At 39.8% G+C, this 23,276-nt stretch overlaps 8 protein-coding genes across 8 annotated transcripts; 6 read left to right on the forward strand and 2 right to left on the reverse strand.

The window, feature by feature from the left end:
* Window positions 1–1,532: 1,532 nt before the first annotated feature.
* On the forward strand, window positions 1,533–2,277 carry Tsp_11120 (conserved hypothetical protein). Its single transcript, XM_003381974.1, has 2 exons — window positions 1,533–1,606; window positions 2,235–2,277. Exons 1-2 carry the CDS (start codon window positions 1,533–1,535, stop codon window positions 2,275–2,277), a joined length of 117 nt encoding a protein of 38 aa, XP_003382022.1.
* Window positions 2,278–4,822: 2,545 nt separating this feature from the next.
* Window positions 4,823–5,737, forward strand: Tsp_11121 (hypothetical protein). The gene is made up of 5 exons (XM_003381975.1): window positions 4,823–4,980; window positions 5,108–5,193; window positions 5,234–5,407; window positions 5,512–5,533; window positions 5,602–5,737. The coding sequence occupies exons 1-5, from the start codon at window positions 4,823–4,825 to the stop codon at window positions 5,735–5,737; spliced, it is 576 nt and encodes a 191-aa protein (XP_003382023.1).
* Window positions 5,738–6,567: 830 nt separating this feature from the next.
* Tsp_11122 (reverse transcriptase family protein) lies at window positions 6,568–10,796 on the reverse strand. Its single transcript, XM_003381976.1, has 5 exons — window positions 10,659–10,796; window positions 9,224–10,448; window positions 7,556–8,439; window positions 6,812–6,937; window positions 6,568–6,768 (listed from the first exon to the last, which is right to left on the reverse strand). Exons 1-5 carry the CDS (start codon window positions 10,794–10,796, stop codon window positions 6,568–6,570), a joined length of 2,574 nt encoding a protein of 857 aa, XP_003382024.1.
* Window positions 10,797–12,134: 1,338 nt separating this feature from the next.
* Tsp_11123 (putative integrase core domain protein) lies at window positions 12,135–16,083 on the forward strand. Its single transcript, XM_003381977.1, has 6 exons — window positions 12,135–12,486; window positions 12,550–12,961; window positions 13,000–13,082; window positions 13,211–14,580; window positions 14,626–15,591; window positions 15,814–16,083. Exons 1-6 carry the CDS (start codon window positions 12,135–12,137, stop codon window positions 16,081–16,083), a joined length of 3,453 nt encoding a protein of 1,150 aa, XP_003382025.1.
* A 1,937-nt stretch (window positions 16,084–18,020) lies between these two features.
* Tsp_11124 (putative 50S ribosomal protein L27) lies at window positions 18,021–19,132 on the reverse strand. Its single transcript, XM_003381978.1, has 2 exons — window positions 18,787–19,132; window positions 18,021–18,238 (listed from the first exon to the last, which is right to left on the reverse strand). Exons 1-2 carry the CDS (start codon window positions 19,130–19,132, stop codon window positions 18,021–18,023), a joined length of 564 nt encoding a protein of 187 aa, XP_003382026.1.
* A 35-nt stretch (window positions 19,133–19,167) lies between these two features.
* On the forward strand, window positions 19,168–19,550 carry Tsp_11125 (conserved hypothetical protein). The gene is made up of 2 exons (XM_003381979.1): window positions 19,168–19,205; window positions 19,262–19,550. The coding sequence occupies exons 1-2, from the start codon at window positions 19,168–19,170 to the stop codon at window positions 19,548–19,550; spliced, it is 327 nt and encodes a 108-aa protein (XP_003382027.1).
* A 684-nt stretch (window positions 19,551–20,234) lies between these two features.
* On the forward strand, window positions 20,235–21,814 carry Tsp_11126 (hypothetical protein). Its single transcript, XM_003381980.1, has 6 exons — window positions 20,235–20,289; window positions 20,776–20,886; window positions 21,055–21,180; window positions 21,426–21,506; window positions 21,567–21,685; window positions 21,755–21,814. Exons 1-6 carry the CDS (start codon window positions 20,235–20,237, stop codon window positions 21,812–21,814), a joined length of 552 nt encoding a protein of 183 aa, XP_003382028.1.
* A 553-nt stretch (window positions 21,815–22,367) lies between these two features.
* Tsp_11127 (hypothetical protein) lies at window positions 22,368–23,235 on the forward strand. The gene is made up of 5 exons (XM_003381981.1): window positions 22,368–22,471; window positions 22,582–22,606; window positions 22,895–23,040; window positions 23,090–23,173; window positions 23,208–23,235. The coding sequence occupies exons 1-5, from the start codon at window positions 22,368–22,370 to the stop codon at window positions 23,233–23,235; spliced, it is 387 nt and encodes a 128-aa protein (XP_003382029.1).
* Window positions 23,236–23,276: the final 41 nt, after the last annotated feature.

Raw genomic sequence — 23,276 nt, forward strand, 5'->3', positions numbered from 1 at the left:
TGTCACTCATCATTTTTATTTTGCATGTATTACAATCGCCATTAGCTACTCATCAGAACATTTTCTCGCAAACGGAAAAGCATCTAATGCATAAATCTCATTTAATTGCTAGCTGAAACGAAATTTATCTGACAAGCAAAGTAACTGTTGGTTGACATTCTTTTGAACAGTATTTATGCACTTGGCAAGATCAAAGTAAAGCACTTTGATGATGCTAACAGAAAGAAAGCAGAATGACTGTTTTTTTTTCATAAGTTTGCTTTTTATCAACTTATTTGTTTCGCACCATTTAATGTTGCGCTGCGTCTATATTAACAGCATCTACCTTTTTTTTATCAATCAAAAAATTCAGTTTTTTCTATAAAAATTATGCGATATCATAAAGTTAAAAAAATTATCAACCATGCTGCCATGAATACATAAATTAAAAACAGCAAAATCTTGAATTAGAAAACTTACCATTGATAAAAAACGAATATTTAACAAATGAAACTTCTTAGAGCCACAACCATTCATTTAAATGTGAAAAAGCAGGCGATGTTTCCTTTGGGAAATCAGTTCTACTCATTATTAAATTATAAGAAAAGCCTTGAATACAATATAAACTTAACGCATAAAAATTCGGTAAGATAAAGGTTAATGCGACCATTCAAGTGGTGCGTTGTATTATACTTGTACTGCATTGCACTGTATCTGTATGGCATTGTATTGTTTTTTTTTATTTTTTCATAGTAATTTCATTCTCTTACTTTCCTCAATCTGAGAACAACAGAATTATTATAAAACAGTCAAAAGGTTAGAAATAAAATTTGACAAATACTATGAAATAAAAATTGACAAATAAAATGAAATAATATTTGACAAATAAAATGCAAAGGAGTGACAACAAATGAAATTTACTGGCACGCGTCAGAACAGCAACCAATGAAATCTTACTGCAAAAAAGTAGTCACAGTCTGCGGGGAAATCGGGTCTACCCCTTTTATTAACATTATACTGTAATGCAGTAATATCAATGCGAACTTACATTTCTTTATCAACAGTAATGGATAATAATATTCACAATTTAATTCAGCTATTATTGATTATATGTTAATTATTATGATGATTATATTATATGATAAGCTGCTTGTAATTTCAATAAATTCATTGTTTTTATTAAACTTTGAAAATTCATCATGAAGAAGTGGAGTGGAGTCATTAGCAGAGTGGAGCTTAAATTCTGTTTACGGTAGATACTAGCCTGTAATGTGCTTTTAGCCAACATATTTGTATCTGCTTCCGAATGTAAGAATAAATGCTGTATATATTGAAACAGAGCATAAATATTGTTATTAGGGATGCTTGGGAAAATGCTCCGAGGGAAAACACTGTCTGAACGATGATTTACAAGACCACGACTCACTAACTCTGAATTACTGGATATCAGATACACAGATATTTATCAACTGAGCTATGCGCATTTATCAACGCGCAGCAAGCAGGAAAAGGTGACATTGTCATCAGTAATTGCTTGCTCAATTCAGGAGAAGATGGCTCAAGGAATATATAGTGAGCATATCAAGATGTCAAAAGGTATCCAGGGAAGCTACTTTACTATGCCAATGTAAGTGAGCTTTACTAAAATCAATTTCTCCATATTGCACACATACAGTAGTACTCTATCAATAGCCTTTATAATATGAAAGGTCAGGATTGGTTTCCGCAGGTACACTCCTCCCAGATATTCTAGCAAGAGCTTGTAGCAGGCCTCTGGATGCTGGTGGAGTGTCTGAGATTGTTGTCAGTGCTTTTGAGGGGCTGTGGTCAGATCCTGAATACATAGCGTCGCAGAGGGGAGAACAGATGATCAAGTTGTCGTCTTCACTGTCTTGGGTCGTCGTCTCAGTAGATACGTCATAAGGTGGCACGCGGTGATAGAGTTCTCAGACATGGCAAAGGGTACCGTCGCTAACCTGGCTACAGACGATATCAGTGACGACGTCCTTTTGGTGTCAGGTGTGGCATCAGGTATCAAGCAGCTCCACCAACACCTTGTCAAAGTAAAATGTCTCGTGCAAATAAGTACAGCGTCTCAAAACGGCATGCGGGTTTCTCATCGTCTCCTTTGCTGACAGATCTACGCTTCGTATTCTGCGTTCTGATGTGTGATGTTGTTTGGGTTTCCAGCTGTGCTGCAGTAGCATTGTTTAATTATTTTAATGTTTGATCTATGGAATGTAATATATGTACAGATACGCAGAAGCAATGCGCAAGAAGGATGACACTTCAGAATGAACCGGCACGTATGGAAACATCACCTCAGCATTTATGAACTGCTCCAATTGCTGATTGATTAGTAGGAATCAGCGCAAACGTTGAATCAGCAGGAGACATCAGGACACGTTATCGCCAATGATTTACAGATAAGAAATTATAAATGTGAAGAAGTGCATTAGCGCCTAACCGCACTGACTGCAGAATATGATAGTTGGGGGGGGGGTAGGCGTACAGTGGAGTAGTTTTTAAGAACTGTAGCGTATGATGTTCCTGAGCCGGTGAACATCTGCGTGTCGCCTTTTCTGCATCAACAATAAATACGTACACCAAAAAGTAATACGTAGAACAACCAACCTTTTTTGTGCATGACTATGTTCTCATTTCTGTCACTTATTGCCGTAACGGTGACGTCAAGCAATGCAACGTGGATCTAGCACTTATTTTCCGAATGAGCACCGCCTACTTTTCCTCATGAAAATTTCATTGGTTGTCGCGCTGATGCTCATAGCTAAATTTTATTGGTTGTCAGGCTGATGAGATTAGGTTGCCTAGAGAAGGGACTACATAAATCTAAATTGGCTAAGTGAACAGGATACGTCACGGATAGTTACTATGCAAATTCATAAGCGAACACCATGTTTTAATTTTGATATTAAGCGAACAAAAAGAATTCGGGAGAGGGTGGATTTAGATGCTAAGAAATCAGTATTTGACAAAGAGAATGTATAAGTGGGACAAGAAATGATGAAATTTAGTTGCGTGCATGAGAGCAGCAAGCAATGAAATTTACTGAAAAAACGTAGGCGGAATTTGTTGGGAGTAATCAGGTCCACCCCACATATAACGTATCTTAACCTTCGAATTACCAAAGTGTTTTTTGTCCTTCTGATGATCAAAGCCAGGTCAATTTTAACCGGGGTGAACAATGCGCATTTGGGGCCTTAATTTCACTTATTTTAAAAATTTAATGCTTCCTTTTGTATGATGTGGTATTCCTGAATTAAATCCAGAAATTTAGAAATTAATTGGATCACTGGTAATTATTTTATTGTTCACTTATGCGTGGAGTTGTTGAATCACTAAATTCAGTTGTATCAGTTTACTTTTATTTGAATTCCCGTGAAAGTTTCATCATTTACTGGTTCCATATTGTATAGGTTTATTGAAAAGTTGAGTTTGGCATTAGATTTGTTTTTTTAATAGTTAGCTTGCATAAATTCGCCCACAATTTTGTGATTGACTGTTCGCTGATGGGTTCTACGGCGAACGTCAGTAATTGGCTAAAAAAGTGTGCAATTTTATTAGTTGCTCAATTTTGATCAGCAATTGGGCGAGTGACTATTAATATTTGATTTCCTACTTAACTCTGTTCATTGATTGGATGATTATTTTTCATGAAAGCTTTCTCAAATATGTAGTGCATTACAGCTTACTTACCTTATATGGATATAAGTAATCACTTTGCAATTTTTAAAACAGCTTTTAAACCTACAATGTGGAATAATGTATATTTATTTTTGGAATTGAAAAATTATACTTTGAAAAGGCTTCTACGTTTTACATATCACTGATTACAGAAGGTTATCTTATTACTTCAATTTTGCTTTTGCAATTTTATTTCGTCATGTCTATGCTGATCAACATAGTATTTTTCACAGAATCTCAGCTATTTGCTATAAGCGTGGGGAATATATAATGTGCAATCTTTCATTTTACAAGAACTTACAAATCTGAACTTTATTACAATATGTACAGCGTGTAGAGATGGGCAGTACAATAATAATTAAAACATTAAAAAGGGTTCAGTTCTAAATTTAGGTTGATTGCGCTACGACAGGCGACAAATTTCTAAGTTGAAAAATGGATTTCCTGCGACGTAATAATGGTAATGTGCTACGTCAAACCATTCCTTTTATCCTTGTTTACAACGGGTATTTGTCATTACGATTTGTGCGCTTCAGGCTGTAGCGCCAACCTTTGTGTATTAGTTTATGCTGCTTGTTTGAGATACAAACCGAATTTCATCATTATTTATTCCCATCATTTGAAAATAAATCTCAAATCTACGACACAGAAAACAGAACAAGTTAGTGATGACCACTAAGACGTAAATAGAAGAAAAACAGAATTGATGGTCTTGTTCTTTACAAACTGAATATCTTTATTATCCAATTGCATCATTCTGCAAAAAATATAGAAGCAACAAATGAACTGCTTAAAGAAGAGAATTGAACAAACAGATGTTAAATAAGCATGTTTATCTGAGTCATTCATTGTTTTCATAATTCAACACGTAATGACTTTTTACGATAGCAACAGAGCTAGCCTTGTCAACTAGTTTGACAATGAAGAAAGCTGTGCAGTGATTATCATGAGCAAGGTCAAAATTTATCACGCAGAATTTTATGAAATTTCACAAGACTAACAAGCATGTGCTGCAGATAAATTTCCCCCAAGCTTGCCAAAAGCATTTTCAGTTCAATCTGTGCTGCAGCTATGTACCGGGCGGAAAGATCTGGGACTCACTGCTCTGCAGATAACAACAAAATCCAACAAATTTTTAATGTGTCATTCGACGACGAATGATACATTAATTTTTGCCATCGAGGCTGATGTGAGCTACTGGCTTGGAGTAACTGCTGGTGCAGAGTTCAGACCGTTAACATTCTCTCATGCTGGCACCAGCAGTTGTTCACCCCTCATGTGTTCGAGTTACCCGTTGTATATTGTTTGACTGCTAGGAAAGATCTGCCATGTATAACCGGATATTTGAAGTGCTCCATTCCAAAGCGGAAAAACTTGGCGTCAAACTTAATCTGGCTAAAATTTGTTTGTGATTTCAAAACAGCCTTGATCCCAGCTATTCAAGGCAGCCGTCCCAACACCCGGGTGCAAGGTTCCTTCTTCCACTTTTGCCAAGCTGTGCTTGGACAGGTCGGCCGGTTTGGCTTAAAAAATGTTGATTCATAATCAGGAGGTAAGAAAAAAGGTGAAAAAGCTGATGGCATTGGCATTTTTGCCGGTGAACCTTGTACCCGCGGGTTTCGAAATCTTAAATGTTGGGACGTTGGGTCAAATGGAAGCCTTGTTCCAGTACTTCCAGCGGGAGGTAGCTTCCGGCCGCTAAAATTCCGTTTCGGAATGTACGGTAGGTTACAGCGTAATGAAATGAGTATAGAACATTTTTAAGTGCCATATCTCATCATCTGTACGATTATAGCACCTTTTTGTATATATTGTAATATAGTTTAGATCTGTTTGTTGTTGATTCTAAGTGATTGTTGCTTGTTGTTGATTCTTATTAATTGTTGGTTGTTTGTTAATTTTTATTGATTGTTGGAGTGGTTGTCATATGAAGCTGTATACTATGTATTTGCCTAATTCAGAAGCGCTTGTAACGAAAAGCAGATGTTACTGCGCAAAGCAGTCTGCTGGTGTGCATAGACGTGAAGAAATAAAATTACAAAAGCCAATTTAATATGTCAGTTAAAGCCAATTTAATTTAATATCAATACAATGAAATGTAAAACTGAAAGATCATTTATTTTATACACTAATATGACCACTTATTTAAGCCCATTTTCAAATACTGCAAGACATCTTTTTAAATTCTGCTCTTTAAAATATACACACAAAGGGTGAGTAAATGTAAAAATGTTAAATATTAGTCATATGAATATTCATCTTCTTATGGTTACAGTACCTTTACGCAGTAAAAGTTAGCTAACACTGCTACTCCATATCTTAAAAAATAATGTCAATAAATGGTAAATGATTATTTATTTCCATATAAGGTAATTTAATAAAAATGCCCCCATATTTGGGAAAATGTTGATAAACAACAATCACGTAATCATAGATCAAAGCTTCATAGCTAATCAAATGGCAAAAGTTATCTGCCCAATCATTATCATAATTAGCCAATAAAATAGCAAAAGTCATTAAACAATTACCGATCAAACGCCGTACAGTCGTACAAAAGAATCAGAGTTTGGAGAAATTGGGAAGCGGATGAGTTCAGAATAGCCTTTTAAAAATCACGCTATGTCACTGTTGTGTATGAGAACTGATTAAGTATATAGAGACTTTACTTCTAATGACAACACAATACCAAGCTAATGTATAACGCACAAGAGATTACACACAAAGATAACGCACACACAGGGAAAACAATACACACAGAGCGAACGCGGAAACAGCTACGCACGGACACTGGTGACGTGGAAAGTACTGTAATATGTTCCTGCGCGTTCTTTTTGTAGATATTTTTGATTGCATTGAATCACAATACATTACATCCCTTCCCCCTTAACATTCGTAGTCTCTGAGCCGTTCTGGCGGTCTTCTTTTACGCGTAGACGATCTCTGTTGTCCAACACTTTCAATATCAGGTGATGGTGACGCTGCCGCATTTTCTTCTCTTTGTGTTGTGACAACTGCTGTATCTTCCTCAGGTATAACTTCAACTGTTTTTTTTTCCAGCTTTATCTTCCTGTGATTCGATTTTCTCTGCACTGTGATTATGTTCAGCAGTCACATAGCGTTTTCTCACCTGGTCTATGTGTCTGGGCCACAGTTGACCGTCTTCGGTCTGTACCTGGTAGGACGGTGGGCCTGTCTGAGTCACAACTGTCGCTGGTTTCCAGGTTTTCTCCGAAGAATAATTCCTAGCGTATACCTGATCGTAAGTTTGGAATGTGCGTACCTTTTCAAAATTTTTATCAAGGTCTTCCAGTACTACGTCTGGTTGTAATCAGTCCAGAACAGTTCAGAGTCTACGGTTCATCAGAAGTTCAGCCGGGCTTTTGCCAGTTGTCGTGCAAGGAGTGACATGTTGGCAAAATAAGAAATTCGCGAGGTTGTATTCCCAGTCACGTTGTGTCATCTTCTTTAGGCATTCCTTCGTAATACGGACCATCCTTTCATCTTGACCGTTTGACGACGGGTGAAAGGAGGCGGACGTGATGTGCCTGATACTACCTTTGTTTACGTATTCTTGAAAGGTGTGGGAAGTGAACTGTGTACCATTATCAGAGACGATAATGTCAGGGAGTCCATGGGTACTAAAAATTTGTCTCAGGCATGATATCACTGATTCGGATGTCGTGTTTTTCAGTACTCTGACTTCACGTCATTTGGAGAAGGCGTCCACGACAATTAGGAAATTCTTGCCGTAAATAGGGCCTGCTAAGTCAACGTGTATGCGAGACCACGGAGTTCTTGGAGATTCCCACTTGTGCACAGGCGCGTGTGGTGGCGAAGCTCTCGACTGTTGACACAGTTCGCATGTTCTTACCAAATTTTCGATTTCACTGTCCATTTTTGGCCACCAAACGTAGCTTCGGGCAAGTGCTTTCATTCGTACGATGCCTGGATGACCTATGTGCAATTCCTTGAGAATTTTGTGACGTGCTTGGAGTGGGATTATCACTCTACTGCCCCATAGCAAACAACCATTGTGAATGGAGATTTCATGTTGGCGCGTCACGTAAGGTTTCAGTCGTTCGTCTGATACAGATTTCAGCCATCCCCTCCATGCCCAGCTTAAAACTCGTGTGAGAATCAGATCCTTTGCAGTTATTCGTGCAATATCCTTGCTGTGAAGCGGAAAAATGTCTATAGTCTCTAACAAAAGAATAACTGAGTTGTGTGAGTCGTCATTTTCTGTTGATTGCTTTGGCAAACGACTTACTGCATCTGCATTTGCTATTTCTTTGCCGGGTCGGTAATTTATGGTATAATCGTATGCATTCAGAAGAATCGACCAACGTAACATTCTTGGTGACAGAATTTGAGGTGTTTCCTTCTTTGGCACGAACACTCCCAACAGTGGTTTGTGATCTGTTATGATAGTGAATTGACGACCATACAGATACTCATGGAATTTCTTTACGCCAGCAATAACTGCCAATGCTTCTTTATCAATTTGTGCGTAATTCCTTTCGGTCGCGGATAATGTTCGTGAATAAAACGCAATTGGAATTACTTGCGTTGATGACAACTTGTGGCAAAGAACCGCGCCAATACCATGTGGCGATGCATCGCATACTAATACTAACGGCTTTTTACCGTCGTAATGTGTTAGAACCGCATCAGATGACAATAATGGGGTAGACCCTGAATATTCATCAAAGACATGCCGCTTCACACTTTGATTGGTTGTATATTTTGCGTAGAACTCTGATTGGTTTTGAATTTTATTGGTTTACACGGCGGCTAAATTTCATTAGATGTCGTTGCGAATCTCAATTTTACTGGTTGTCATTTTCATGCATTCTATTTGTCACATTTTGGTTTCTTTTTAATGGTCACTTTTTTATTCTAAGCTTAACTGTTTATCTTCTATATGTATATTAATAATAGCTAAATTGTACATTTAAAAGCTGACTAGCACCTTAAAATTATAAGTTGATTAACAAATTTGCTTGTGGTTTCATTTTTGTGCATAATTATATTCATAGAACTGCTGATCAGATCTAAGAAATTCGCTTTACTTTAATTTAAACTGACTTCGTTTATTGTGTGTATAATATTGAGCATTTTAAAGGCCTTGCTCAAAAGTTTGCTTCCTATTAATTTGTTTCTTAATTTGATGAAGTTAAATATAAGTTTAAATTAAAGTATTAATTGAATTTAGACGTTATGGATGCTGTTAGTAAGAAAGATCACGTGAATTCACCATTTCACTGAATTTCATTAAATAATTAGCTGTGATTAATTTTACTACATAAATATCATAAAATAGTAAAGCTTTGAATATCAGAAAACTGACCATTGAAATGAAATCAAAATTTGACAAATAGCACGCATTACAATGACAGCCAGTAAAAATTTTGGTTTGCGACAACGAATAAAACTCATCGCAACAGCAACTAATGAAATTTAGCCGGCATGAAAACCAATGAAATTTAAGGCCAATCAAACGTCGAGCGGAATGCCTTTGAAGTACACTCGGGTAGTAGACCCGGAGCGTCTTGAATTGCTTGCACCTTTGCTTTAGCAGGATGGATTCCTGTTGCGTCAACTTCGAAGCCTAAAAATTCAACGCGCGGAAGACAGAATTTACTCTTATCTGATTTAAGTCGCAGTCCTGCTTTTGCGAAGCGGTGAAGAACGGTTTCCAGACGATTTGCTAGCTCTTTCTCATCACTCGCTGCAATGAGGATGTCGTTGAAGTATGGCAACACTCCTTGAATGCCAGCGACGGTTTTATCAATGACATTTTGAAATACTCCAGGAGCAGCGCTGATGCCAAATTGCAAACGTTTGACTCGAAAAGCGCCACGATGAGTGATGATTGTTTGCGCTTCGGCTGTAGCGTCGTCAACTGTCAATTGTTGAAATGCCTGTGCTAAATCTAATTTAGCGAAAACTTTTCCTCCTGAAAGTGACGCTAACAATTGATTGACAGCAGGTATCGGGTAGGCGTGCTTTCTCAAAGCCTTATTTATAGTGCATTTGTAATCTCCACAAATGCGTACGGTTCCGTCAGGTTTCACTGGTGTGACGATTGGAGTCGACCAAACTGGATGATCTACTGGTTCTAGAACTTCTTGTTCAACCAGCTTATCCAATTCCGCATCAATTTTTTCTCTCAATGCAAAGGGAACCTTTCGCGCCTTCATGCAAATCGGCGTAACGTTTGGATCCAAGTCTAAAGATACTGGTTTTCCAACGTACATACCCAATTCTTCTGTGAATACAGATCGGTATTTTCGCAATACTTCTGAAATTTGTGGAGGATTTGATGTCAAATGATGTACACCGCTTAGATATATGCCAAGCGGTTCAAACCAATTAAATCCGAGCAGATTTGGACAGTGGCCTTTCGCGACAATAAGCGTCAGTGTACGATGGATATTTCCATATTGCACATTTACCGAACAGCTTTCTTTCACTTTTACCAGTTCTCCCTGAAAAGTTGCCAGTTTAAGAGTGATCGTTTCCAACTGAATTTTTCTTTCTTGTGACAACTTTCGGAAAACATATTCAGAGAGAATAGTGTATTCTGAGCCAGTGTCAATTTCCGTTTCGCACGGAAAGTTTTCGATGACAACGGTTACTCTAATCTTTCGTGACGACGTGCATGATTGATCACGTTTTGCCGATGCTCTGAGATTGTTTAGTAGCAGTGAATCAGGAAACCTTGAGGCCAGCTTGTCAACGGATGCTAATGAGTTTGCTGTGTGCTTGAAGTTTGTTTATCTCTGTCAGTTCGCTTTACTCCGGCAAACTTTCGCTATATGCCCGACTTTCTGACAAGCTCTGCAGCGAGCGTTTCTGAAACGACACTGAGATCGAATGTGTGTGCCTCCACAACTCTGGCATATCGTAGCTTGTTTTGCTGTTTTCGCTTGTGTTTGATAAACGTTAGATGACGTGTTGTCTGAAGCACGAACTTCTCGGGTATGTCGAGCGGCGGCTTCTGCTGATAGTACTTCTTCCAGGGCTGATTCGAAAGTCAAATTTTTTCGAGAAAACAGACGGAGCTGTAATTCTTCTTCTCTCAAGCCAATAACCAGTCGATCACGCAGCATAATCTCTAAATCTGAAAAATTGCAACCTTGGGCTAACCGACGAAGATCAGCTACAAAATCAGAAATTGATTTCCCATTTTTCAGATTTCGCTTTTAAAAAGCATTGCGTTTCACAATTTCAGATGGTTGCGGAGAGAAATGTTCTTCTAAAACGAACAGAATCTCATCGAAAGATTTTTCATTAGGACTAGCTGGTGAAATGAGAGCTTGAATTAGGTTGAAAACTGCTCCACCACAAGAGCTCAAAAGTACGGCTCTTCTCTTCGCGGGATCAGTCACGTTATTAGCCTCTAAGAAGAAAATCAAACGGGACGCGTATGCCGTCCATTCTTTTGGCTTAGAGATATCAAACTCTTCGATGTGGCCCAACATGTCAATCAGTAGTCATACGGGTAACAACGTACCTTTTTAATGAATCCCATCCTCGTCGCCAATGTTGTGTATGAGAACTGATTAAGTATATAGAGACTTTACTTCTAATGACAACACAATACCAAGCTAATGTATAACACACAAAAGATTACACACAAAGATAACGCACACAGGGAAAACAATGCACACAGAGCGAACGCGGAAACAGCTACGCACGGACACTGGTCACGTGAAACTACTGTAATCATGTTCCTGCGCGTTCTTTTGTAGATATGTTGATCGCTTAGGATCACAATACATTACAGTCACACTGTAGCAAATCCGGATTATCAGGCTCAAACGACGGTGTTTTTACCACATTATGTTCCGCCAATTCTCGCTGAACAACTTCTGATGCTCAGGGAGTGGACTTCAGGTATGGACGTTAGCGGCAACTCAAGTTCGAACAAATGCTGACCAGGAAAACAAAATGCTCCGGATAGGGATTTATTAATCAAGTTTACAATACCAACAAACGTCTACTAAACACAGACACTGTTACAGACAGTAAGAAATGATTAATACCTGACCATCGAAAGTGTACTGTAGTAGTATTGTCGTTGTAATCGTGGCAACAACATGTGATCGAGTAGTGCTAGATTTGCCATTTTTGAGAGACGAGCGTGTCGTTTTTTTGTATTGTATTTGTGACTACAAGAGTAAAGGATTCACTTTAACCCTTGTATTGAATTGACGCGTTCGACGAATAGTTCTCTGTGAACTGGTTGAGCGGAGCTTATCTAGGCTACCAGAACGAACTAATTGAGAGTTCGTGTAGACCGACGTAATAAGTTTATTACGTCGCTGGGAGAATTGAATTCCCGCCGAATCAAATACAGTCCATTATTAACCTGAGCGTCGAGCTGCCGACGACAGAATAGTCGGTAACATTTCTGGTCCTCCGAGCCGGATCGTTTGAGAGCAGCTATGGATTATGCTAAGTTGAACCGTCGCCGTAACTGCTTGAAAGGGCGAATGAATCGCCTTTGCCAAGACCTCGACGCGTTGATACGTCAACCGGAATCACGGATAGACGTCAAGATGACCTTAGATTCAATTTCTAAACTCTTAGAACGTTGTCAAGAAGCGCAGGATGCGGTGGAAGCCGTCATTACTGATGACGATGAAATAGAGAAGGAAACTCAAAGGTGGATGGATTTCGAAAGGGAAATACGCTCAGCCCGTGGCAGAGCGGAGAGGTATTTGGAGATGAATACCGAACCTGTAGACTCCAAGAAGTCGAGCCTGAATTCAGCATCGGCCAAACTTCTGACTTGGAGTATTCCTAAGTTTACAGGCTAGGTCCTTGACTTCCCATCATTTTGGGAACAGTTCAATGCAGGAATTCATGATAACGCCGAGCTTGCTGATGTGACGAAATTTATATACCTGAGATTCTTATTGGAAGGTGAAGGGTTGAAAGCAATAGATGGGTACGCGGTCACGCAGGACAATTACCCAATTGCCAGGCAAGCACTCGTATCTCGATTCGGAAACCCGAAACGAGTAATCGAGCATCACATCCAAGCCATCGCGGATCTTAGACCAAACGGAGATAGGACATTGCGTGAATTGCACGATGAGCTGGTGACTCACGTGAGATCTCTGAGAGCATTGAACAGAGATACGTTAGGGAACCAGTTTGCGTCAGATATCATTCTGACACTCTGCAAACGGCTCCTTCCTAAGAAGATACTAAGCTTGTGGGAAGATAAAATTATGGAATCTGAGGATGATCCAAACGAAGTCGAGACGTTCTTTGTATTCTTACACAAACATGCAGAAATTGAAGCACGAGTACATCAGGACAACCACAAGTACGGGAGACGAGATGGAGTCGAGATAAAGAAGAAAGAGCGCTGACATTCCAACAAGGTCCTTTCCACGAGTGTAGCGCCGGGAAACCTTTGCTCCATTTGCCGAGAGAATCACCATGTAGAAGGATGTCCCTTGTTTTTAAAGGCGACGAGACCGGAACGTTGGACATTAGCGAAAAAATATAGATTATGTTTTCGCTGCCTACGACAAGGACACGACTGATTGCAAACGCAGTCACAATTCGAGGAATGTGACTTCGGTCGGCTTACACCGACTACTTTCAGAAGATAGAAACGTGAGGGCAGCTGAGGAAAACTGCACCCCACATGGAGATGAGCGTAGTGAGAAGAGCCCAGAAACAACACCGACCGATGTAAGTGAACCAACAAACGCTGTTAGGGTGTGTGCCAATAGAACAAGAGACACCCGAGATAGGACGTATTTGCAAACAGCTAAAGCGTACTTATACACACCGAACGGTAACTATACGAAAGTTATGTGTTTGTTCTACACAGGATCACAACGCTCGTTCGTGACAAAGGGAATTGCCGACAGCCTAGGACTGACTGGATTGAGTGAACGGGTGTGCATATCCACACTGGGAAACAACACCTGCCACAAGAAGCTACGAAGAGTCTCCTTTTCGCTAAAAGGAATTACTCCTAATAGTCAGGCCAAACAGATCAACGCCTACTGTGTCAATCGGATTTGTGACACATTGGAAGAAAATCCACCGGCAATGTGGGAACATGTGAAAGACTTGAACTTAGCTGACGATTTCCCACGTGGTCGTCGCGATGTCGATGTTCTAATCGGAATCGATTATTACTACCATTTCATAGAAGATGATAGAAGATGTGTAGTTGACGAATGGCTAGTAGCACTGCGATCCACACTTGGATGGATCCTTTGTGGTCAAGATTCGAGAACGAACTATACCGACACTGTTAAAGTGATGCGTATAGATGTGCGACCACGATGCGATTGCGAAAAGCATCACAGATTTGGGGAATTAAAGTCGATCGGAATCATGGATCAACCTGAAACAGAATCACCAGCTGAAAGAAATGATATCCTACTATCGTGTGATGATGAGTTGGCCGCTTTAGTTTCTGCTAGACTAGTGACGTACGTAGGAAAACAATTGTCAGTTGCGATCGACGAGATAGTCTGCTGGTCTGACAGTGAAGTAGCGCCTTCGTGGATAAAAAGCCCTGCTGTCAAATGGAAGACCTGTGTAAGAAACCGTGTTGAATCGATTCAACAGCTAACAGAAGCCAGTGTGTGGCGTTATTGCCCAACCGGCGAAAACCCTGCAGACATGCTAAGCAGAGGATGTTCGTTAAAGAGGTTAGAAGAAAGTCAACTTTGGTGGGAAGGTCCCCCATGGTTATCTTTGCCGGTAGATAACTGGCCAAAGAAATCCGTAAGAGTAGATCAATCTAAGATCACGTCAAGCGCTGAAGCCAGAAACAAGATCACGACATTGGCCGTTTCTGTGATTGAGAAGAACGATCGATTGGAACCGTCACGTTTCAGCAACTTCGAAAAACTGGTAAAAGTCACTGCGTTTTGTTTTCGTTTCTTTAGAAATCTACAGCTACCTCGACACGAAAGAAAGTTCGCAGAACTGACCGTAGAAGAGCTAGCCAAAGCAGAGAATTTTTGGTTGCTGACAGTTCAACCTGAGGCTTTCGAGAAGGAACTAGCCGCCGTTCAATCTGGAAAAAATCCAGAAGGTAAATTAGCTAGATTCAATCCCTATCTGGATGCAAACGGACTGCTAAGAGTCGGAGGACGCCTCCAAAATTCTGACATGGACGCAGAAAGGAAACATCCCATCCTTCTACCATCAACCCATCCGGTAGTGATGCTGCTTATCAAAAGAATCCACGAGCGATCACTGCATGCCGGCACGGAACAGACCCTGACCGACTTACGCCAGCGATTTTGGGTCTTGAAAGGTAGAAGCTCCGTGAAAAGAATTGTTAGACAATGTCGAATTTGTAAAAGACAGTCTGCAAGACCATACGAACCGATAATGAATGATCTTCCGATAGACCGGGTGACAGTTGCTGCACCCTTTGAACGCATTGGTATAGACTTTGCTGGACCGGTGTATATCAAAATGAGAAACAATCATGTGAAGACATACATATGTTTGTTTACATGTATGGTCAGGCGTGCTATACACCTCGAGCTAGTGACATCCATGACGACGAAACAATTTCTAAACGCGTTTCACCGATTCGCGGCGAGACGAGGATACCCGGTTCTTGTACAGTCAGATAATTTCAAAACCTTTAAACAAGCAGATCAAGAACTGCGAGACTTGTTTAGTGAGAATCAGTGGTCTGAAATTAGAGCCGCCCTGACTGTAAACCGAATAAAGTGGAAATATATTACCGAGAGAGCACCTTGGAATGGTGGTTATTGGGAAAGAATAGTACGAACGGTAAAGGAATCATTGAAGAAAGTGTTGGGAAACACACGGCTGGAAGAAGACGAGTTGCGGACAGTGCTTTGTGAGATAGAAGCACGTATCAACAGCAGACCTTTGACTTTCGTAGGAGACGATCCTAACGACCAGAACCCCCTGACACCCTTCCATTTTCTAATCGGACGTGAATACTGAAACGTACACGAAATACCACATGGTGAAGATAACGATCCCCCGTACGGAGCCCCGACTACAAAAGAACTGTCCAGACGGTGGAAGTACAGGCGAACGTTAGTAGACAACCTGTGGAAACGTTGGAAAAACGAGTATGTCGTAAACTTATCACAGAGGAAGAAATGGACGAAAAGCAAACAAGAACCACACGTCGGAGACATCGTTTTGGTCTCTGAAGACGACGTTCCGACTCACATGTGGCCAATGGCAAGAGTCATCGAAGTGTACCCCGGAAGCGATGGAGTAGTTCGAACAGTGAAGGTCAAGACACTCAAAGGAACGTACAATCGATCAGTACGTAAATTACGTTTACTGGAACCGGCAGTAGATGCTGATGGACTTCGCCCATCGCGGGGGGAGTATGTTACAGACAGTAAGAAATGATTAATACCTGACCATCGAAAGTGTACTGTAGTAGTATTGTCGTTGTAATCGTGGCAACAACGTGTGATCGAGTAGTGCTAGATTTGCCATTTTTGAGAGACGAGCGTGTCGTTTTTTTGTATTGTATTTGTGACTACAAGAGTAAAGGATTCACTTTAACCCTTGTATTGAATTGACGCGTTCGACGAATAGTTCTCTGTGAACTGGTTGAGCGGAGCTTATCTAGGCTACCAGAACGAACTAATTGAGAGTTCGTGTAGACCGACGTAATAAGTTTATTACGTCGCTGGGAGAATTGAATTCCCGCTGAATCAAATACAGTCCATTATTAACCTGAGCGTCGAGCTGCCGACGACAGAAAAGTCGGTAACAGACACAACTCTAAACTCTACTAAAGAGCAGTCTTTTATCACCCTTGTTATTCGCTTAACTATAATTTAACCATACTCAAAATGGCAAGATACCGAATTTACACAGCAGGCGGAGGCTGGCTTGGACAGGAGATCCCTGGAGTAGGCCAACGAGCTGAGTTGCATATAGGTGACCGTTAGCTTGGCCGAAGCATGAATTCATTGTCCAGCAGATCTAGTTCGAAGTATGACATAGCTACCATTCCTAGTGGAGCGTAATCCCGTGCAAATTGAGTGGCACTTTCAACTAAGGATCTGAAGGTTCCAGGCTACAGTACCTCTTCTGTTCCCTGCGGAACACTATTTTATTTTTCTTTGTCATTTCTGTTCAGTTATTGCTATTACATTTTGCAATAAAAAATATAGAATTAGGAAGAAGTTTGTTTATAAAATGCTAATCACTAAAAAATATAAAATTTGAAAACAATACATTTAAAGAAAAAGATTGTTAAAACCACTTTTGCTCGAACCTGATAATCAGAATCTGCTACCATAACCAGAAGTTGGTTGATTGCACGTCATTGTCACGTTTTTACGCGTGAGTCAGCAACGGGATCATGTATATCACTTGTGCGCAACTTTCTGGCTACTGGAGGCCGCATTCAGCATCCTTAAAGTCACAACAGCCGCAAGTGAGCCCAACCACACTGTCCAATGATATCCAATTTGATTGAAAATCCACCTATGTTCAATGTGATTTGGAAATCTACCTACGACCGCGTTTACGCCAATTCCAAAAGCACGGAATGAGGTGCATAAGAAGATATATTTTGTTTTCCTGAAAATTTATTCAGTTTATTATCGTCCATCGTCGGCCGCACATTTTCGGCTGCTCGTTCGATTCGCAGATTGCGCCCCCCTGATGTATATATTGAAGGCGTACGATAAATAGATTGCTTTGACGGTTTTGAGTGCGATTACGTCTGATTGATCAACTTCCGTGTGTTTTGTTGTTCTGAAATTGCAGCTAACTCCTCTAAGCCGGAAAAGGGCCAGCGATTCAATTAGCCATACCCAACTTTCTCGCGTACAGTTGGATTAACCGTGAGAATCATAAACCCGATTATTCTCAACATAATTTGGTGCCACGAACCGAGAGACCGGAAGTAAGTTTTTTTTGAGATGAAAGCAGAAACGGCGAAAAGGCGCTTAATTCTCGACCAGAGACGTTAGAAAGGCGTGATCAGCCTAGTTGTGATGCAAGTGGAAGAAGCCACCTCACGGACAGCAGTCAAGTGCGTCCTGAATGCGCACTATGCAGAGGCGCATAGAGCTCAGGTTCCGTCAGAAGACGCTCTTCCAGACAAAGACGTTCTTGAAGCGCCGCTTCAAGAATGGTGGTCACTGGTGAAAGAAGTGTCCATGATGCGTATTGAGGCTGCGACTTTTTTAAATGAGGAGGAAGCGGGCGATACGTCACAACAGAAACCACAACTGAATGAGAATTAGCCGCCGAAGTCTGATGGCGACATACTGCAGTTAAATCGTTTTGGGACCAATTTGAGGCGTGTCCATCTACGGGAAGACCTAAGCAACATCACAGAGCTCCACTATCTGAGATGATGTTTGTCTGGTCCGGCGTTGAAGGCAATTGAAGGTGTGACGGTTTGTGCGCCACTCAAGAATCGATTTCACTGACTGCAGGACTTCGTGGAGAGTCATGGATATTCCCGCAGTTGAGCCTGGTTGGATTAAAGTCGTACGCGCACGACGGAGCTGCACAGCTGACGAGACTGCATGATGAGCTGAATAGGCACTTTATACAGCTGAATGCTCATGGGAAAAATGTGATTAGTGGCCTGAACGGCCACTTTTGCCGTCACTCACTTTTTACCCACTTTTGCTCATAACAAAGACGAAACTTCGATCTGGGACCGTAACCGACTGAAAGGGCTTCGCCACAGACAAGATGGATGATGAGATCACGTCGAATGAGTTTCTCGCCTTTTTGTTAGATCAAGCCAGGATCAGAGAATCGGACAACGCAACTCGAACGAAAGCTACTCTGAAGAAGGAAAAGCCGGAGTATGAGAAAAGAGGGAAATCTGAATTATGGTTTTGGACCGCGGTGGCGCCCGTGCAATATGGATCGGAGTGTTTCGTGTGTGGCGGGAATCATTTGACCGATGATTGTCCGCGGTTTATGAGACACCCCGTGCCGGAGAGATGGCATTGTGTGCAGAGGCTCCATCTTAGCATTGTCTGCTTGCAGAAGGGACATTGAAAAGAGGATTTTCCGAAGAGGAAAGCGGAACAGGCGCTGAATGCGCTGCTCGAATGAGATGCCACAAACAAGCGCGAGAACCGCCAGAAGCAGACTGCAGACAAGCGACTGCAGAGGATCCTACCGACCGCCGACGACTGAAAGGATGATCCAGTGATGAAATGATTTGAAGAATCCTCTGCGATGGATTGAGATATTCTGTTAGTATTCTCTGGAGACTTGATTCGTTCCCTCTGCCAGACAGCATGGAAGTCGCGTTGAGTAGGCTAAGAGCGTTGAACCGGCGGTTGAACCGCGTCCCGGAGAAAGAACAGGGGTACGCAGGAGTCATCTGTGCCTGTCTTGACGGTGGATAGGCAGAAGAAGAGGATGGAAGAAAAGGTCCCTCAGGAAGGACATGGTTAACCTGTCCCATCCGGCCGTCTAGCAAGACAATCACGGTAAGAAGAAATGTCGGGTAATGTTCGACGGCTCTGCGGAATGGAACAGTACATCCTTGAACAGCTGTCTCGACCCAGGACCGAAGTTACATTACAACGTATAGTCACCACGCTTCTCTGGCTCCGAGGATCCAAGATCGCACTGCAGCCGACACCGAGAAGATGTATCTGCCGGTCAAATTGCGTCCGGAAGATTGGGACGTGCCGTTTTATACGGAAGGATGGGTGTTGCACAGCCCCCATGAAGGTCTACCGGTTGACGCGGGTGAGGTTCGACCTCACATGCTTCCCATTGCTCGCCATGTAATTGGTGAGGCACCATGCGCAACGCCGTTGGAGCATCGACGAGCTGTGATGGAATTGATGTGGTCCGGCAACTGGTCTAGAGGCTGACGAAACTCATGCGAGCTGACGGCATTTCTTTCGGGTAATGGGCAAGCAATGTGTCAGACGCATTGAGGCACCTCCCACCGAAAGATGTATGTTTAGCTGATGAGGGCCGGTTGTGGAAGACGTATTGTATTGGAACTGACGCAGCGACTGCCTGATGTCCGTGCCCATGTCGACATCCACCTGGAGTGGCATGAATGAATGGATATGGATGATGATGGAAATTTATGGATATCCATTTCAAATGAATCAGTTTTCACAGTTGTCATTATTTAACTCTCCGTCTAACTGACTGGTTGCTCGCTAATCTTTGAGGTGAATAATAAATTGTACTCATAGTTCAAATCATTCTAAAGATCATGGTAAGCAATTTTTAAATTGGAATTTGATGATTTTTTTGATTGAATTTGTTATTAAAATTACTTTGAATTTATTAAAATTTTCTTTAGTTGTCAATGCTAAACAGTCTGCACGTTGCCGAATATGAACAAAGAGAATGAGAATTATTGGACTGGATTCGTGCCGTGTCTTGAAAGATGAAAGCTTCACCAGAGGAACCTAGTAAGTCACAGTACAGCTTGCCGATTTTAAAGATTGTAATTTATGAAATTAATTGAATTAATTACTTTAAGTATTACTCGAATTAAGTCAGACATGTTACTGCAGAGTTCAACGTGGGTTTTTATAATGAAGTTTTTGACTGCAGCTTCAGCAAAATATGAACATAAACAGCAACGTAATCGTTAATAAAAATTAAGTCTGTAACAAAAAACCGCTAAATATTATCTTATTCTTTAAGTAATTTTAACGCAGTATTATGAAAATAAAAAAGCAATATGAAAGATTTTTCAAAATAAAATGCATTTATTGAGGAAAGTTGTAAAACTTTTGCAAGCTATTTCTCACAGTATGAACTGTATGTCTATAGTAAAAAAAAGTAATTGATTTTTTGGTGCATATTTAATGAAATTGAAAATTGTTTTTGAAAGTGTTAATATTTTCTATTTTCAAAAATTACGATAAATTGTAAACATTTCATTATTGTTAAATGCAGTTCTCAATTTTATAATTTTTACTTATTTTAAGCGCGTAATAAGACGATAAAGTTATCATAAAAATGTTGTGCATTGCTTTAATTGAATATTCAGTAGTAGCAGCAAATTGGCTGTGTGAAACGTATGAAATTTTCTTTGCTTATGATTAATTATTTGTATAATTGTTTTTGAAGAAATTGGCGAGCGTAAAGAGACAGAGAAGACTGAAGTGAATAATACAGTTTTCGTCCAAGGCATTCCGGATATGGCATCTGCCCAGATGATCGCAGAGTATTTCAGCGAAAGTGGAGAAATTATGGTCTGTACATGAGGAGTTTTGTCACCTTTTAACAAAGTGGTTTGATGTAATTTAGGTTATTAAAAATGCGCTTGACTGCACTGACCTTTTTTATTAAATTGATTTAACATTTACAATAATATTTGCTTGTATAAAAATTGCGGTTTACTTTTAGGGTTGAAATTTCCTTCGTTGTGGAGGCCATCCCAGTTTTTGGACAAATATATTATTGAAGCTGCTGAAAAGTTATCGATTTCACGAAAAGAATTTGTTCGTGATCTGCCCATAGAATGGCCGAAAAGTATGCTCAGTTTAATGTTTAATATTATTAAAATATTCATGCTATTTAAACCTTTTTATACACAACTCCCGTTGCATAACCAAAATGCAGATTTTATAAAGAAAAACAACAAATATTAAGTACTGTTTTGAAACTTTAGTTGGAAAACTTTCTGAGAAATATGCTTCAGGTGTTGCATGTTATGAAATTAATTAATTATTTGTGTTTATGAAATTATTTCCTTGTTCTTCAGTGATTTGTTTTAGGTAAAGTACTTGAATCATTTCAATGCTTTGGTAAACTTGAGATGAGCTGGTTCAGTGGCATTGTCGAACGTCCAAGCAATGGTAGATGATGAAATGCTAATCACCGCTTCTTTTATTCTACTAATTGAGCTTTATGTTTAGAACGTGCATATTTACTTTTCGAGAAAGAAGAAGATGTAAAGACTATGCTTGCTAGCAGCCGACACGTAGGTGATGGTTATGAAGTGAAATTGAAAGATTCATCTGGTGAACCTCGACCGGTAAGTTCTTTAAGAAAGTTTTGCATATTATATTAAAGATGAATATTTATTGATTGATCAATATTTTAGGTGGTCCTTGAACCATGGATCATAGCTGAAGGTGTTTGTTTGGATGAAAGAGTTAGGTAACAAAAAAATCTAGATGTAACCGGCGTCTTAGAGCAGTCTGATGCCAAAATTAAATTATTGAAATAAGCGTACACTACAGAAGGAATCAGTAAAAGCTGAAAAAGTCACTGGAATTGCAATAAGTGGGAACTAATAGAACTCAGTTCAATGATAAAACGCAAATCTATTTGAAAACATCATTGTTTCAAGTCCGAAAAAAACATCATTCCATTTTATATCTTTAAGAAACTTCGTTTCAAAAAATGAGAAATTGGATTATGTCCAAATACGGTAATTAACCTGCAATGCACCCTGTATTTGGGAAAACTTTGATGAAAAAAATCATCCAATCAATGATCAAAGTTCCGTAGCGAATTAAATAGTGCCAGTCACTCGCCCAATTACTGATCAAAACTGAGTAGCCAATAAAACGGTATAAGTCATCAGCCAATCAGCAATCAAATGACCTACAGCCTATCACGGAACAGCCAATCACAAAATTGTGACCAAATTTTTGGGGGCATAAAACAAAAAAATTTCTTGATTTTGCTACATTAGTATAAAACAGGTAAAAATGAAGCTAATGGAAGAATTAGGACTGTTGAACAGCCTTCGGAAGAAAAATCAAGGAAAAACTGCAACCCAGCTCAAAATTTTCCCCGCTTTGGTCATCGGAAAGTTAAAGCGATAAAAGTTAGCTATCACTATTCCAAATTATATAATAAATAAGAACTTTGTTTTAAAAATTGGGAAAATGGGAATTATTTATTTTAATAAAAATATTTAAGTGGTTGCTTATTTTATCCTGAAAATGTTTTATATTACTGTAGCATTCGGTAGAATTTCTCATTGTGCTGTGTGTGAAAAATTGTGTAAGTTTAGAATAAAAATTTTTAGCAGTATAAAATACTAAATTTTTAATCAAAAACATCATATAAACATTGATAAATTATCAACTATAATGCTTTAGATGGCTTTATAACTTTGATTGTTTTTGGCAATTTCCTTTCAGTTATTTTATTCCTGTGATGAAATTGAGTATTTTTTTTAACGAATTAAATGCTTATTTTAAATTATATTCCTGAAATTTATTATTTTTAGCTCTTAATAATGGCATCTTTATTGCGATTTAATCCAATGGTAGAGTTTTCTCGCGGAGGTGTTGCTTTGCAAGTCAATTTAGTGGCTGCTAAAGGCTTACTGGAAATTATGAGAACCAATTTAGGGCCCAAAGGAACAATGAAAATGTTCGTTTTGTTTATTTATTTTGGTGGTGTTCATTGTTTTAATTTATAGGTTAGTATCAGGCTCTGGTGATATCAAAATTTCAAAAGATGGTAACGTTCTTCTAAACGAAATGGTATTGAATGCAAAAAAGTGGTTTATTTTTTTTTATTTAATTAATTTTTTTCAGCAAATCAAAGTTCCAACAGCGTCGATGATTGCTAAAACCAGCACTGCGCTGAATGATATTACCGGCGAC

This window comes from Trichinella spiralis (assembly GCF_000181795.1).
Source record: "Trichinella spiralis strain ISS 195 chromosome Unknown Scfld1, whole genome shotgun sequence".
Lineage (NCBI taxonomy): Eukaryota > Metazoa > Nematoda > Enoplea > Trichinellida > Trichinellidae > Trichinella > Trichinella spiralis.